At 42.6% G+C, this 13037-nt stretch overlaps 1 protein-coding gene across 4 annotated transcripts in view; it reads right to left on the reverse strand.

The window, feature by feature from the left end:
• The window catches only part of SLC25A15 (solute carrier family 25 member 15), a 14050-nt gene extending 4570 nt beyond the window's left edge, over positions 1–9480 (reverse strand). The window contains exons 1-6 of one of the 4 annotated variants that reach the window (XM_071552156.1): positions 9008–9478; positions 8304–8410; positions 6574–6629; positions 4154–4220; positions 3365–3623; positions 252–389 (exon numbers count right to left, since the gene is read on the reverse strand). In XM_071552156.1, coding sequence (XP_071408257.1) covers positions 252–389; positions 3365–3570 — 344 coding nt within the window. In that variant the 5' untranslated portion in view covers positions 3571–3623; positions 4154–4220; positions 6574–6629; positions 8304–8410; positions 9008–9478. Of the gene's footprint in view, positions 1–251; positions 390–3364; positions 3624–4153; positions 4221–6505; positions 6630–8303; positions 8411–9007 lie in introns of all 4 variants that reach the window. The other 3 variants (XM_071552146.1, XM_071552137.1, XM_071552166.1) reach the window with 3 other exon arrangements.
• Between the last annotated feature and the right edge of the window lie 3557 nt (positions 9481–13037).

Genomic DNA, 13037 nt, shown 5'->3' on the forward strand with positions numbered 1-13037 from the left:
GACAGTTAAGGGCTAGACCCATTGTGCAAACAACAGAATACAAGTGCAACTTAGAACAAGATCCTACTGGGAGCCCTTCACTGGCATTTGGCTTTACTAGTACCCAAAAGGTCTGCAGGCTGTGACCCTCTCAGCCACAACTCTTCTCTGATTAGCAATGCACTGCAAATGTGACATTAAGCCAATACAGAATTTGAAGTAAGAATATACATAAAATGGTTTCTGAGGTACTGAGCAGGGTATATACTTACTTGTGTCCCTGGATTATCTTTCCTGACAACTGCATTTCATGCATGGCCTGTAGCCGGCACTTCACCAGCTCTGTGGGACAGAGGACAAGGGTGGCAAAGGCAGAGGCGAAGGAGCCTGCAGCAGCATTCTGCAGATCACTGCAAGAAAGAAATTGCAGAAGGTATTTGGGCAATTACCTTTAGTGTAGTGGAGCCACCACACCACCAATCAGCTTCCTGAACCTGTACTATAAATATCTTCAAGAAAAACTGACACAGTCTTGGTGGAAAGAGTCTCGAGGGAAAAGGGCAGTTACTTGAACTAGAGAGAGGAAAAAACTAATTCCTCCTATCTTCTTGTATAATGCAAAGACATCCCCTTTTGACACCAGAGAAGATATAGTGCAACCTCTACCCTTTCTGCTATACGTCACTGACTACAGCAGAATAAACACTGTCAAGTAGTACTCCTCTTGGCTTTTATAAAGATTTCCATAGACTTGTTTTACTGGGCAACTTTTGGGTACTGGTTACTTCCTCAAAGAGAACAGGAGCAATAATTATCTCATATAGATAGATGTCAGTGTTTCCAAATTCATCTTACCAGGATTAATACAGGCTTTCAGTGGAAGATGCGAGAAAACTGAAAGCAAGGCACAATGGATCACTGTAATCTTTCTATGGATGTGCTGCCATGAATGCAACCATGTGAATCAGAGATAGCACAGACAAACATAAACCATACACTGAACAAGACAGCACTGTCATCTGAAGTGACTCACAGTATTCCAAAACTAGAGCTTACTTTGTGGTGATTTTACACATACCACAAATTCTGGGCTTGCTAAACTGGCAGGACTTAAAAGGTTGGTATTCGAGGGTCGTTCTGTTTTATGATGCATTTTAAACAGGCTTCTTTAAACACTGGTGTGTTAGACAGGAGCTGCACAATAGCACAGAAGAAGTGGAGCGTCTCTCTTCCTTCAGAATCTGGGGAGTCAGCACAGCTGAGACTGATCTCGCTGCAGCACAGAAATTCTTTCCATAGGAGGGAGATGTTTGCCCTGTGCCCAGCAGTTTGATACATCTATAGTATCAGAGATTAAAGCTACAACTTGTCACCTTGCAGAAGCACTACGAAATTAAAGTTGTGACATGAAGCAAAGCTCATGACATATTCAGATACGGCAGTGACTGCTATGCAGTCACACTATTTGATCTTGAATCAACAAGACATTAAGCAGCCATCCTGGATCACAGAAGTACCATTATCCAACAAGGGAAAGAAGGATCAGATGCCAAAGGCCCTTACTATTGTTACATACTCAAATTACATTCCCATTCTGTATCTCCAGAGACAGTAGTACACCATTGTACTGTTCAAAGGGTCCTGCATTACGTCCCCTGCACACAGCATGAAGATGATCCTAGGGCCTCTGCACATCTGTGATCTACCTCCCAGGATGATCACTAAAGACAGTTAAGAAGTGAAGTATGGTGCTGGTAGGCCTACCTCCTACATTTTAGTGGGTAGGAAAAGGTAAGGCATCTGTAAGCTGAGCAAGCAGAAACCTCCTGATCTAAGAAATCAAAAAAGAAAGGTGAAAACAGTCCTGTCTCAGCTCAGGGGTCTCACTGTCAGAGAAGAGTGATAAAGAAAGCAAATAGAGATAATTAATATAATTCCTTTCTTCATAACTTCATAGTCCCCTCATAGCAGGGCTCAGTCTCATGTCTTCATGTGACAGGAGAATACCTCAATGTCAGTTTTATATAATTGACTTGCACTTAAGAAGCTATCCATACCACTTCAGGGATTTCAAATGCAGAATCATGGCCTTCCCTGCTATTTTTACTGGAGACAGATGTGACAGAGGTAGAACAAACCTATTAATACAAAGCTGTGTGTGGTAAACCTTGCATCCCTCTTTGAATGAATGGTATTAGGACACTAAGAGAAGTCTTCTGTACACTGTGGCACAGCACAAGGATGGAGAAGGTACATCTAATCTCAGGAGACATACCTTGAGAAATGGATAACAGTAAGGCACACTGAAACTGCTGGATCACTGACAGCTCTAAAGAGATACATCTAGAGAACAGCCATCCTAGCTACAAAGATCATAATCATTGTGCCAGTGCATAAATCTGTAACCTGTTCACACCCTGAATACTTTACACAACTCTGGTCTCATAAGCTGAATCCCCAGACACATTAGAATTACAAGAGTTTCAGAGAAAGTCAGTGATTACAGCTAAAGGGATAGCTTCAGAGTGCTCATTGATTAGGAGGGCTGCAATTCTCTAAGAAAAGATTCAGGTGGGGAAGAGGGGCATGGAGCAATGAATAATGATCTACTAAGTCCCAGGTAGTGTGAAGACAGTGGCTAAAGATCAACAACTACAGAATTAATGACTGTCATCTGCAGGGCTCCCTGCCAAAGTGTACTTCAGGTGTGAGGTACTTAGAATAATTCAAGAGGACACTGGACAAGTCTTCAAAAGATCAAAAGTCACTGACTGTGTCAAACCAGAATCAAAAAATCCTCTTAACTAAGAATGCAACCTGGCAGAGGACTCAGTAAATGTTAAATACTTCTTTCTCATTCTTCAGGCAGTCGCTTATGGCCAGTGCTGTAGACTGTAAACTGTTCAAAATGAGACCTTTAATCTAACCACCATTACATTCAAGCTTCTGAGACTTAAATAAATAAATGTTTAAAAGCAAGGCAATATTAGAAAACTATCCTTTCTCCTTAGTGTGCCACCCTGTAAGAAGAATCACTACCTCCCACGCAAAATTAGAATAACCTAAACATCAAGGGAATGCTAACTTTCAGGTGTAATGCTCAGTCTCATTGGTCAAAATGTTCCAGGTCTTGAATACTCCAGGTAAGCTGTGAATACCTAAACCAGCCAGCTACAGTGAGTGATTAGTAGATGGCTCTGCTATGATTAGACACCATATCGTCACACAAGGGTCTATATTTCAAAATTTACACTTTATAGTGGCAGAGGGTGGCCTGGGACATCACTTGTACCCTGACAATACAGTATTGGCAAACAGCAATGGCATGATTATTTATTTATTTATTTATTTATTTTAAAGGACAACCCAAATTTTTATTACTAACCTGAGCTTTGTTTTCCTGTCTAATCCAACAATTCTTCTCACAATTTGTTGGCAAAATCCATAGCACATGAACAGAACGGAGTTCTCTGCAATGTTGGCTAGAAGTGCTGGTGTGGTTCCCTTGTAGAAGCCTCGAAACCCCACTTGCTTATAGGTTCTCACAAAACAGTCAACAAGTCCTTTGTACATGTTGGGGAACGTCTGCATCTTCACCTTTGCAGTGTCAAAGGGCTGGCCAGTCACCACACATGCCGTCCCACCTAAGCAAGCAGGGGAAGTTAAGAGAGTCGCTGAATGTTATTGCAACTTCAACATCTATACTCAAGCACCAGTATAAGCAAAATCACACAGAAAGCAAAGATGCGTTAATTCTCTGTAGGAAAAGAAAAGTGCACTGGCTTTGGCACAATGGTATCAATTGTCACTGCTGAATTTAGTTACCCTAAAAAAAAATCAGCTGAAGGAGCAATAAAAACATGATTTTCATTAAACATTTCTTTACCTCATCAAAAGCAAGCATCTAAATGAATCAGCTCACTTGCATAAACTTGTGCTGAATTAGACGTATTGTTCTGCAATCAAGTCACTTGCGTCAATCATTTAAGTAGCATTTTTCTTTTGCTCATTAATCCAGTGGTTCAGAAGCCATCTGATTTTATATTCCAATAATAAAAAAAAAACTCTAAAAGATTAGTAATCAAGTGATTCCACCAGGACAAGAAGAACACTGCTGAGAGTGCTAAACTGATCATACATAATAAGTTGATAACCAAACACTCAAACCCTTTACTTCAAAAGTCCAGATGGCTCTTAAGTGCATTTATTTCCACATACTGGAAGAAAGTGTTGAGTACAAGCTGAAAAAGAGCAAAAGGGCAAAGTTTCTCAACATGATATCTTTTTCAAACTGAACTGCAAGGTCAATACCCTGAAAACTTGTGAGATATTTCCATCAATGTCATCAATAACCGTTTTGCTCACAGTGCAGTGCCTTTTCACAAGGTTTAACTCAATTAAGTAGTCTGCAGAAAGAGCTAATGTTATACTTTTTCAGTAAGAAACAGTGTACAGTGATAGCAATCTGTTAGAAGCAGATACCTGACAGGAAGCATATGATATATGTGCCTTACACAGGCTTTATGGTTTTGCTTTTTCAGCAAGAGAGAACAGTCCTAAACCAGAAACGACTCTTTAACCAGAGCACAGTTGACCTGCACATACCTTAAATTATCTGTAAATGGAGATAACAAAGTAACTGAAATGGAAACAAATGAGTGGTCCAATTAAGATTAGGTTTTCTTCCTTTATATGTGGAGAGGAAGAGTAAGCAAATGTTTGTTTAAAGAGCAATATTTACAATCTGTTTTACTCTTCGCAAACACATTTGTGTTACATTGTTCTTGCTCCTCTGCAAAAAGGTACTTCAGGTCTTTGGGAGAAACTCACGATCTAGCCGCCATAAAAACTCATTCTCAACCAGATGGATCATTAAAAGCTTCAGAGCAAATCATGCAAGGAAGCATGTAAAGATTCCTGCTCTGGAAGGATAACCAAGGAGCTAGCTTGGACCAGTAACATCCACGTAAGCTTCAAATGCAAAGCAGAGCTGGAAAGGTTCAGCCAATGTTATTTGCAGGAAAGTCAGGAGATATTAATCTACAGTACATATGCTAGGTTGTTATAATAAAATAATGGCTGTTGGAAGATGCCCAGAAAAACCAGGAATGGTCTCAGAAACGTAAAGCTGAAAAATTGGGAGTTGACAGCTAATGGCTGTTCCAAAAAGACTGTCATTGAAGGTGGCACAAAAAGTCTAGTAAACAGCCATGAACTTTGTAAGCCTCAAGATTAAAACCAAGAGTTACAGTTATTATCCAAAATATGAAAGAAAAAAAATTCTTCCAGCCAGCAGTAAAGAGTCATAAAAAACCCAACCCAACTACAAAATTAAAACAAGCAAGAAAACAAAAAAGTAAAATATATTTGAACATTTAGACAAGTGTGGTCCTAAATAACCTGGCAATGATGAAGAAAAGAGTCCTACTGAATCAAAAGTGATTAGATGTTGCTTAGATCCTAGGCAAAGGACTATGACCCACAGGCAGCTAAATGACTTATTTGTTCTTGTTTGGAATTTACTTGCCCCAATATGACATTACTTATCAGATAGTCAAGACTGTATCTGGAGAGGAAGGTAAAATCATGTTACCCATTTGCTGGAGGAACAAGCTGTTTACATACTCAGATACATTTTCTAAAGGGTGCAGAGACTGCCACGCTGGACTTGTGCTGTCACCCCTTGCTTTCTCACTGCACTATTAACCTCCACACTGACAAATGACCCCAAATAACTACCACTGAACATACTTAACACCATCAATACTGTCATATTCACAGAATTAACATTCATAAAAGGACTAACTGCAGGAGTTGTTGTATGGGAAAGAAAAAAATCCATAAAATTGTCAAACTGGTTACAAGAGTAAATTAGAAAAATCTTCCACCTTCTCTGTATAAACACTCTCAGCTTAGAAATGTCAGAGAGATCACTTTTCCCTGGCAGAGTTAAAAGCCAGATCCCTCAGACACAGATATTACCGATATGGCAATGTCAGCGAGACAATACAACCATTTCCACATAACTGCTCCAGCAAAATTTTATAGCATAGACTAGACTGAAGTGGAAGTCAGTTGAGTGAATTCATCATCAGTTCTAAAAGCTGCACAGAATGTTGTCTGAGTCAGTAACCCTTAGGATAGCTTCCTGTCCCTTTCAATCAGAGAGGGTTCCTGTGACAAAAGCAGTACTTTGATCATTCAAAAACTGAAAGTTTCATTCCAAAACTCTCCTTGTGACTGATTCTTAAACTCATGTAAACATGACGACTTAAACCTCCTTACAGCAAATCATGAGTCTGAAATAAAGGGTTACACCTTCACTGTGTGACAGGGGTTTCATTAGGGTGGAACAATAGTGATACAGTGACAACACTGGCTGAGGTCACTGCTTCGTCTCCATATTCTTAAAATACAGAAGGTGAGTGAGGCTTTTTATAGCAGAAGGAAACTGCTTTTACATTTGTCAAAGGCATTAAAACTGTCTCTCAGAAGTTTTGTGCTATTAAGTTCTCTCCAGCATTACCTGCAGCTCCTGCTGTGAGGTCAATAGCAGCCTGAATAGCAGAGTTGATCCTCATGCTTCACACTTACCAGTTACTTTAGAACAAAGTCTCCAGCTTTCAGGTATGTATGGAGATACTTGTCTCCTGAGGGAAGAGAAGGATATACAATTTACAATAACTTGACAGGCAAAAGCATCGCAGGAATGCTTTCACATTCACTCTTCATTTAGAGACAGAAAATACTTGTGCCCAGGAATGAGACTGCCTAGCCTCATCTTACTTGGGCTTTCCAGCTTCTAATCTAGATATCCCAAGTGAAAGCAAGGAGTACATCCAGGGAACAGTGCTGAGCAGTACCTTTATATTGATTACAGAAGCATAGTCTGCCATCGAGTGTCTAAGACTACCTGGCAGGCATATTTCACCCCTCTCTCAGCTCCTCACCTATAAAGCAAAACAATCCTCATGGTGAAGAGCAGGTAAGAAACCTGTCCATGATGATACAGCCACATTAGGTGGCTCTCAGAAGATGAGTAGAAAGGGAACAAACATGACCATCTTAAATTGTGTCTGGCTGTCACGTTCCCAGGGCAAGTCCAGCATATTATAAATGCAAGTACAACAGCATATTATAAATAAGAATTGCACCTCATCTCTCAGTAAGGTGGCTGGAAAGCACAATTGCAAAGGGGACACTTTGAAATAAAGCACTCAAATTAATTCAGTTCTCAAATTTGCAGTAAGTTACTTTCACTGGGTGAGCAGTTAAAACAAACTTAGTTATCTGGGGCAAAATAACTCAGCCAAAGAGCTTCCTTCCACTGTTTCAGAATCATGCTGCTGAGTGAGACACTTGGCTGGTGGTGCTGTCAAAAAGCTGCATGAGTCTTAAAAACCACACAAATGTACATGTGAATTAGTGCCTCATTGACTTTTAAGTGTGGCTTCAAGTACAGTACATCAGTAAACAGAACAATTTTCAGTCTCCTACCTACTGTAGTGCTTCTTTTGATGCTTGTTACCTCCCAAAATATATATTGGGGTAATATGAATGGGAAACATAATTTTCAGTAGGCTACATTGAAAGGATAATTAAAAAAAACGGTGTAAACCACATCTGTTGTACAAGAAACAGACATTTGAATACAAGCAAGGTTTTAAGAAAGCCTCTCTCTAAACAAATTTGTTATTCCTGAACCTTAAGAAAATACACCAGTAGGCCAAATACTGTCACTCAGTGACTTTACTCATCCTGTCTAAGATGTGTTGCATAAATCTAGACACAATGGGTTTAAAACAAAATAAATCATTACTCCTGTAATAAATGGCACTAACACATTCCATTTCCAAATTGTGGCTCCAGATTTGACCTGCTTTGCTACTGACAGCATAGCATACTGGGTGTTATTTCAAAATGCGGGCTCCAAGGCCAAATTGTGCTTTGCTATCCTATATAGCTCATTAGTGTTCACACAACACTCTGCAGTTTTGCACCTCATTTAGAGAAAAAGAGGAACAGATCAGTGAGACACACTTTGAATGAAGGGAATTACTAGAGAGCAACAATTGCCTGTGTTCAGTAAAAGGTACACTGCTTTCATCATGCTGAGTGCTTATCGACTAGTGCCAGTCCCCAAAGGGAGCACGTGCCAAATCACCCACAGAAAACTTGGCAGCAGAAGGAAAAAGTATGCCGATAAAAATATGACCGTTTTAAGATCCAAGGAAGTCTAGCTGCCTGATCTGTATCCTCACAGTGCCAGTTTCAGAAGATTTAAGTCTCAGTCAGAATTAAACCAGTATTTTATACGTACATACCTATTTTTTTTCTTATTTGTAATAACACTAGTATATTAAAAGCTGCTTGTAGATAGAGCAAGGCAACAATTGCTCTGCTACTTCCAAAGCGAACCCAAGCCTCAAACCTGGAAATACAGAAGCATTAGTTAGTGTAACAGGTCCTGCAGAGTCCTCCGCCCGCAGCCCCAGATGTTCCTCTCTGCTGGTGCCTTCTTCAAGCACGGAGATGAACCCGGGAGGCAGCGCGGGCAGGCCATGACTCCGCTCCCCAAGGTCAGAGCAGGCCGGCGCTGGAGCAGCAGCAGCGGGGCGGCGGTGCCTACCGGGACTCCCCGCGGCGGGATGGATGTCACCACACGTGCTCGCGGCCGCTGCGGATGGGCCGCTCACGGGCCGGACCGACAGCTCCAGGTTCGCTCTCGGAGGGAGGCTCAGGATTCCCGTTCCGCCACCACCCGCCCATTTCGAGCAGGACGCCCCGGCCTGCGTTCGGCGGAGGCCCGCGGGGGCAGAGCCGCCCGCCCCCGGCCCGGCGCCTCTCCCGGGCGGCCGCACACGCCGCGGGTCCCGGAGGGGATGCAGCGCCGAGCCCCGCGCCCGCCGCGCATCTCCGGCCCGCTCGCCCGCCCCGCTGCCGAGCCGCTGGTACCCCGGCCCGCCCCGCCGACCTCATGCCCGAGCAGGGGGCGAGCCCGCAGCCCCCGCCCGGCGCCACTACTCACCGGAGCCCTCGCCCGCCGGCGCGGCCCCGCCACCCCCTGTGCTATATTATATGGGCGGCGAAGGAGGCGGCGCGGGCCGGGCTGGGGCGGGGGAGCGGCGGAGCGACGGGATGGGCTGTGGGTAATCCGGGGCTGGGCTGTGTGTGAGCTCACTGAGCAGGGTGCAATGGAATTTATGAATGAGAACCAAAATATTTTTTCTTCTTTTTTTTTTTTTGTTTTATTTAGGTGATTTGTTTCTGTTTATTTATCTTTTTTTCTTTTGGTTTGGGTTTCTTTTTTAATTTTGTTTTCAAGAAGGATTTCTTTAGGAATTGCATACCCTGAAACAACAACAGTTTCTGTGTGCAGGGGAACTGCTGGGGTTGCCGAGACAGTCTCCTAAACTGTCACTTTGGTGATCCTGGCTTTTCGGGACTATACAGTGGCACATAGTGGCCTAAACCACTGTCGTGGATGTTAATATTGCTTTCCTCAGCTGAAACTACAGAGCACCTTTCCCCCCTCCCCCCTCTCCCATTTTATTTGCATTTAACTGAAGTGCTTACAATAAGGCTTGTCAGAAACGATGTCTGGCTGAAAGCAGTAGGACACTGTACAGTCCGTGGAAAGGTAAATGAGCAGGACCTGTTATGTATATCAGTGATCAATCATACTCGAGATACTCTGCCAGACCTGGCAGTGTTTCTGGGAAGCGCTGCATGCCTGTAATCCCTGTTGAGCTGCACATGTATTTGCATGAATTGAGATATGCAGACCTACATATTTGAGCTTAGATCCATGGTGTTTTCCACCAAATAACTCTGATGGCTCCTACTTTTAAAGGCCAAACCAAGGAAAAAGCATAATAAATACAATAAAGTTAGATGTATTTTTCCATCACTTTTAATGAACTGTAGGGTTCAGATTTGATTTTTCTATATGGTTATTTTCTTGAAATACTCCTTTTGAATGATTTATCACAAAATCATAGAACGGCCTGGAGTGGAAGCAACCTTAAAGATCACTTAGTTCTAATCCCTCTGCTGTGGGCAGGGATACCTTTCTCTAGACTAAATTGCTCGGAGCTCCAACAAACCTGGCCTTGAACATCCAGGGATGGGGCATCCACTACTCCTTTGGGCAACTTGTTCCAGTGCCTCATTACCCTCAGAGTAAAGAATTTCTTCCTAATATCTAATATAAACTTACTCTTTCAATTTGAAGCCATTTCCTCTTGTCCTCTCACTACACGCTTTTATAAATAATCTCCCTCCATCTCTCTTGTGGGCTCCCTTCAGGTACTAGAAAGCCTCAATTAGATCACACCAAAGCCTCTTTTCCAGTCTGAACTATCCCAATTCTCTCAGCCTCTCCTTGCAGGAGAGGTGCTTCTGCCCTCTAATCAATTGGGTGACCCTCCTCTGGACTCACTCCCAACAGGTCAGTCCTTCCTATGCTTGTGACACCAGAGCTGGATGCAATATTCAAGGTGTGGCAATTGTGAAGGAACAACAGGCTAAGTTATAAATGGTTTTAAAAATTGAATTGTAAATTATTTTATTTCTTTAATGTAAAAAAAATTACTGAGTCTGGGGTAACCAGTTGCGATCTGTGAGTTAGTTGTGCAGCTCAAATAACCTTCAATACTTAGAGATTACTGTTTAGTTGCAAAAAAATTTGGCCCATGTGTTGTCCTCTTTTTTAGCAGGATGGCAGCACTGTGGAAAGATCCAGTTGGTGAAAACCATTTGACTCCTAATGCAGCGAAGCTTGTGATTAATATGCCATTACACCATGTGCTGCCTGCCATTGCCATTTGCCAGCTGAAACATCAGGCCTTGTGTATTTCAGGATGCTTTTTCATAGCCTTGTTCCTCATTCAGACCATCAGGCTTGATCTGCTCTGGTTTGGACCCCGTACAAAAGATGGAGATGGTGGTAGCACTTGAAATAATTGCCTGGAAGGTTTTATAGCCATGAAATGCATCAGTACAATGAGCATATTGCCACCACGTGGCTATTTCTGCTGCCTGCACCCGTGGCTACTCAGCCAAACCAGCAGAGGGATCAGGGATAGTGCAAGTCTGAGGGGGAAAAAAAAAAGCTCATATTCTTGTTACACGTCTTTGAAGGAATGTTTCCTTGCAGTGTAAGAACTGTACTTCCAGGGTCTGTTTTCAGTAAATAATTTTTCTTATTTTGCTTAATATTCTTGATAACTATCAGTTGCCATGGAGTTACAGAGTACCATGAGCATTTTCTGCCTGTAGCCAATTGCAAATACTTGCCCTTTGAATCTCATGGAAAACCAGCAATCCATAATACCAACATGCAGAGATGAAAATGGTGTTTCTCAGACAATTTTTTAACACTTCTATCCATTTCTTAAAAAAAAAATAACTGATGGTTGATGCATGAAATGGATTTCTGGAAAGTTAGTTACTGAATATCAACTGAACTGGGAATTGTCTTGATACATTTCCTCAGCCAGTGCAATGTGATAGTACCGGGCAGCAGCTCACACTGAAGGAGGGTTGCGATACAAAAGCATCAATCTTTATGACTAAAACTAATTTGTTAGTGATGTCATCTAGATTGGAAAATCCGTGTGAGGGAAATACAGGGCATTTGTATATCACACCCCTTGGGCATCCAACATCCCTCAGAAAATGGCTGGATGCTGAAACATCACTCTGAACCAGCCACACACCAAAAGTGCCGTATGGGCTGAAACCTGTGTTTAATACTTAGTGTTTTCAGTACCACAAGCCTTAGAGAGAGGTGAGATACACTCTAAATAGCTGTCTGTAAAGGAATTAATTTTCACATTTCTTAAAGCAATTTGTGCTCTGAAATACAAGATCATCTGTCATTCAGAGAGGCAACTTTGGTCTTCAGATACCCTGTCACACAGTTTTGGATGCTGCTACATGTTTTATTTGTCTTTAGCTGTAGTGCTGACAAGAGTCTGAAAAAAAACACCAAATCCCAACTCTTCTGGGAACATAAATCTGTTGAATCTATTAAATCTGTTTCTTAAATATAAAAAAATACATACTTAACTCTTAAGAAACTGGCATGGGTAAGCGACTAGGACAGGATTGGAGTCCTTACTTTGGAGCCAATTTAGGGATTATTCAGTGATGGAAATAGCAGGAGCAACCTGTTGAGACACATGAATCCAGTAAACACAGGTTTGCTTTTCCTCCACAAAATTGTTAAAGGTACATGCTTTGGCCCCAGTAGAGACCCTTGCACTTATCTGCTCTTGCTCAGTGTTGAGAGCTGCAGCTTCTCCAAGCCATTGGGGATCTCCAACCATTAAAGGCTTCAGAAGTGCCATCCCAGGGCTTGGTTTTACAGAGTCAAAGAATCAGTCAGGTTGGAAGTGACCACGGTGGATCACCTGGTCCAACCTCCCTGCTTAAGCAGGGCCATCGCAGAGCACATGGTATGGGATCGTGTTCAGACGGCTCTTGAATATCCCCAGTGAGGGAGAGTCCACAACCTCCCTGGGAAATCTCTTCCAGTCCATGGTCACATGCACAGTAAAGAAATTCTTCCTCATGTTCTGGTGGAACTTTCTGTGTGTGAGTTTCTGCCTGTTGCCTATTATGTCCCAGTGGTTGGCACCACCAAGCAGAGCCTGGCTCCATCCTCTGGACGCTCTCCCTTCAGACACGTGGATGCACTGATGAGGTCCCCTTTCAGTTCTCTCTCCTCAAGGCTGAACAGGCCCAGCTCCCTCAGCCTTTCCTAGTAAGGGAGATCATAGAATCATAGAATGGATTGGGTTGGAAAAGACCTCCAAGATCATCAAGTCCAACCCTTGGTCCAACTCCAGTCCCTTTACCAGATCATGGCACTCAGTGCCACGTCCAATCTCAGTTTAAAAACCTCCAGGGATGCGGAATCCACCACCTCGCTGGGCAGGCCATTCCAATGCCTGATTACTCTCTCTGTAAGGAATTTTTTTCTGATATCCAACTTAAATTTCCCCTGGCAGAGCTTGAGCCCGTGCCCCCTTGTCCTATTGCTGAGTGCCTGG

Source organism: Pithys albifrons, chromosome 1, assembly GCF_047495875.1.
Source record: "Pithys albifrons albifrons isolate INPA30051 chromosome 1, PitAlb_v1, whole genome shotgun sequence".
Lineage (NCBI taxonomy): Eukaryota > Metazoa > Chordata > Aves > Passeriformes > Thamnophilidae > Pithys > Pithys albifrons.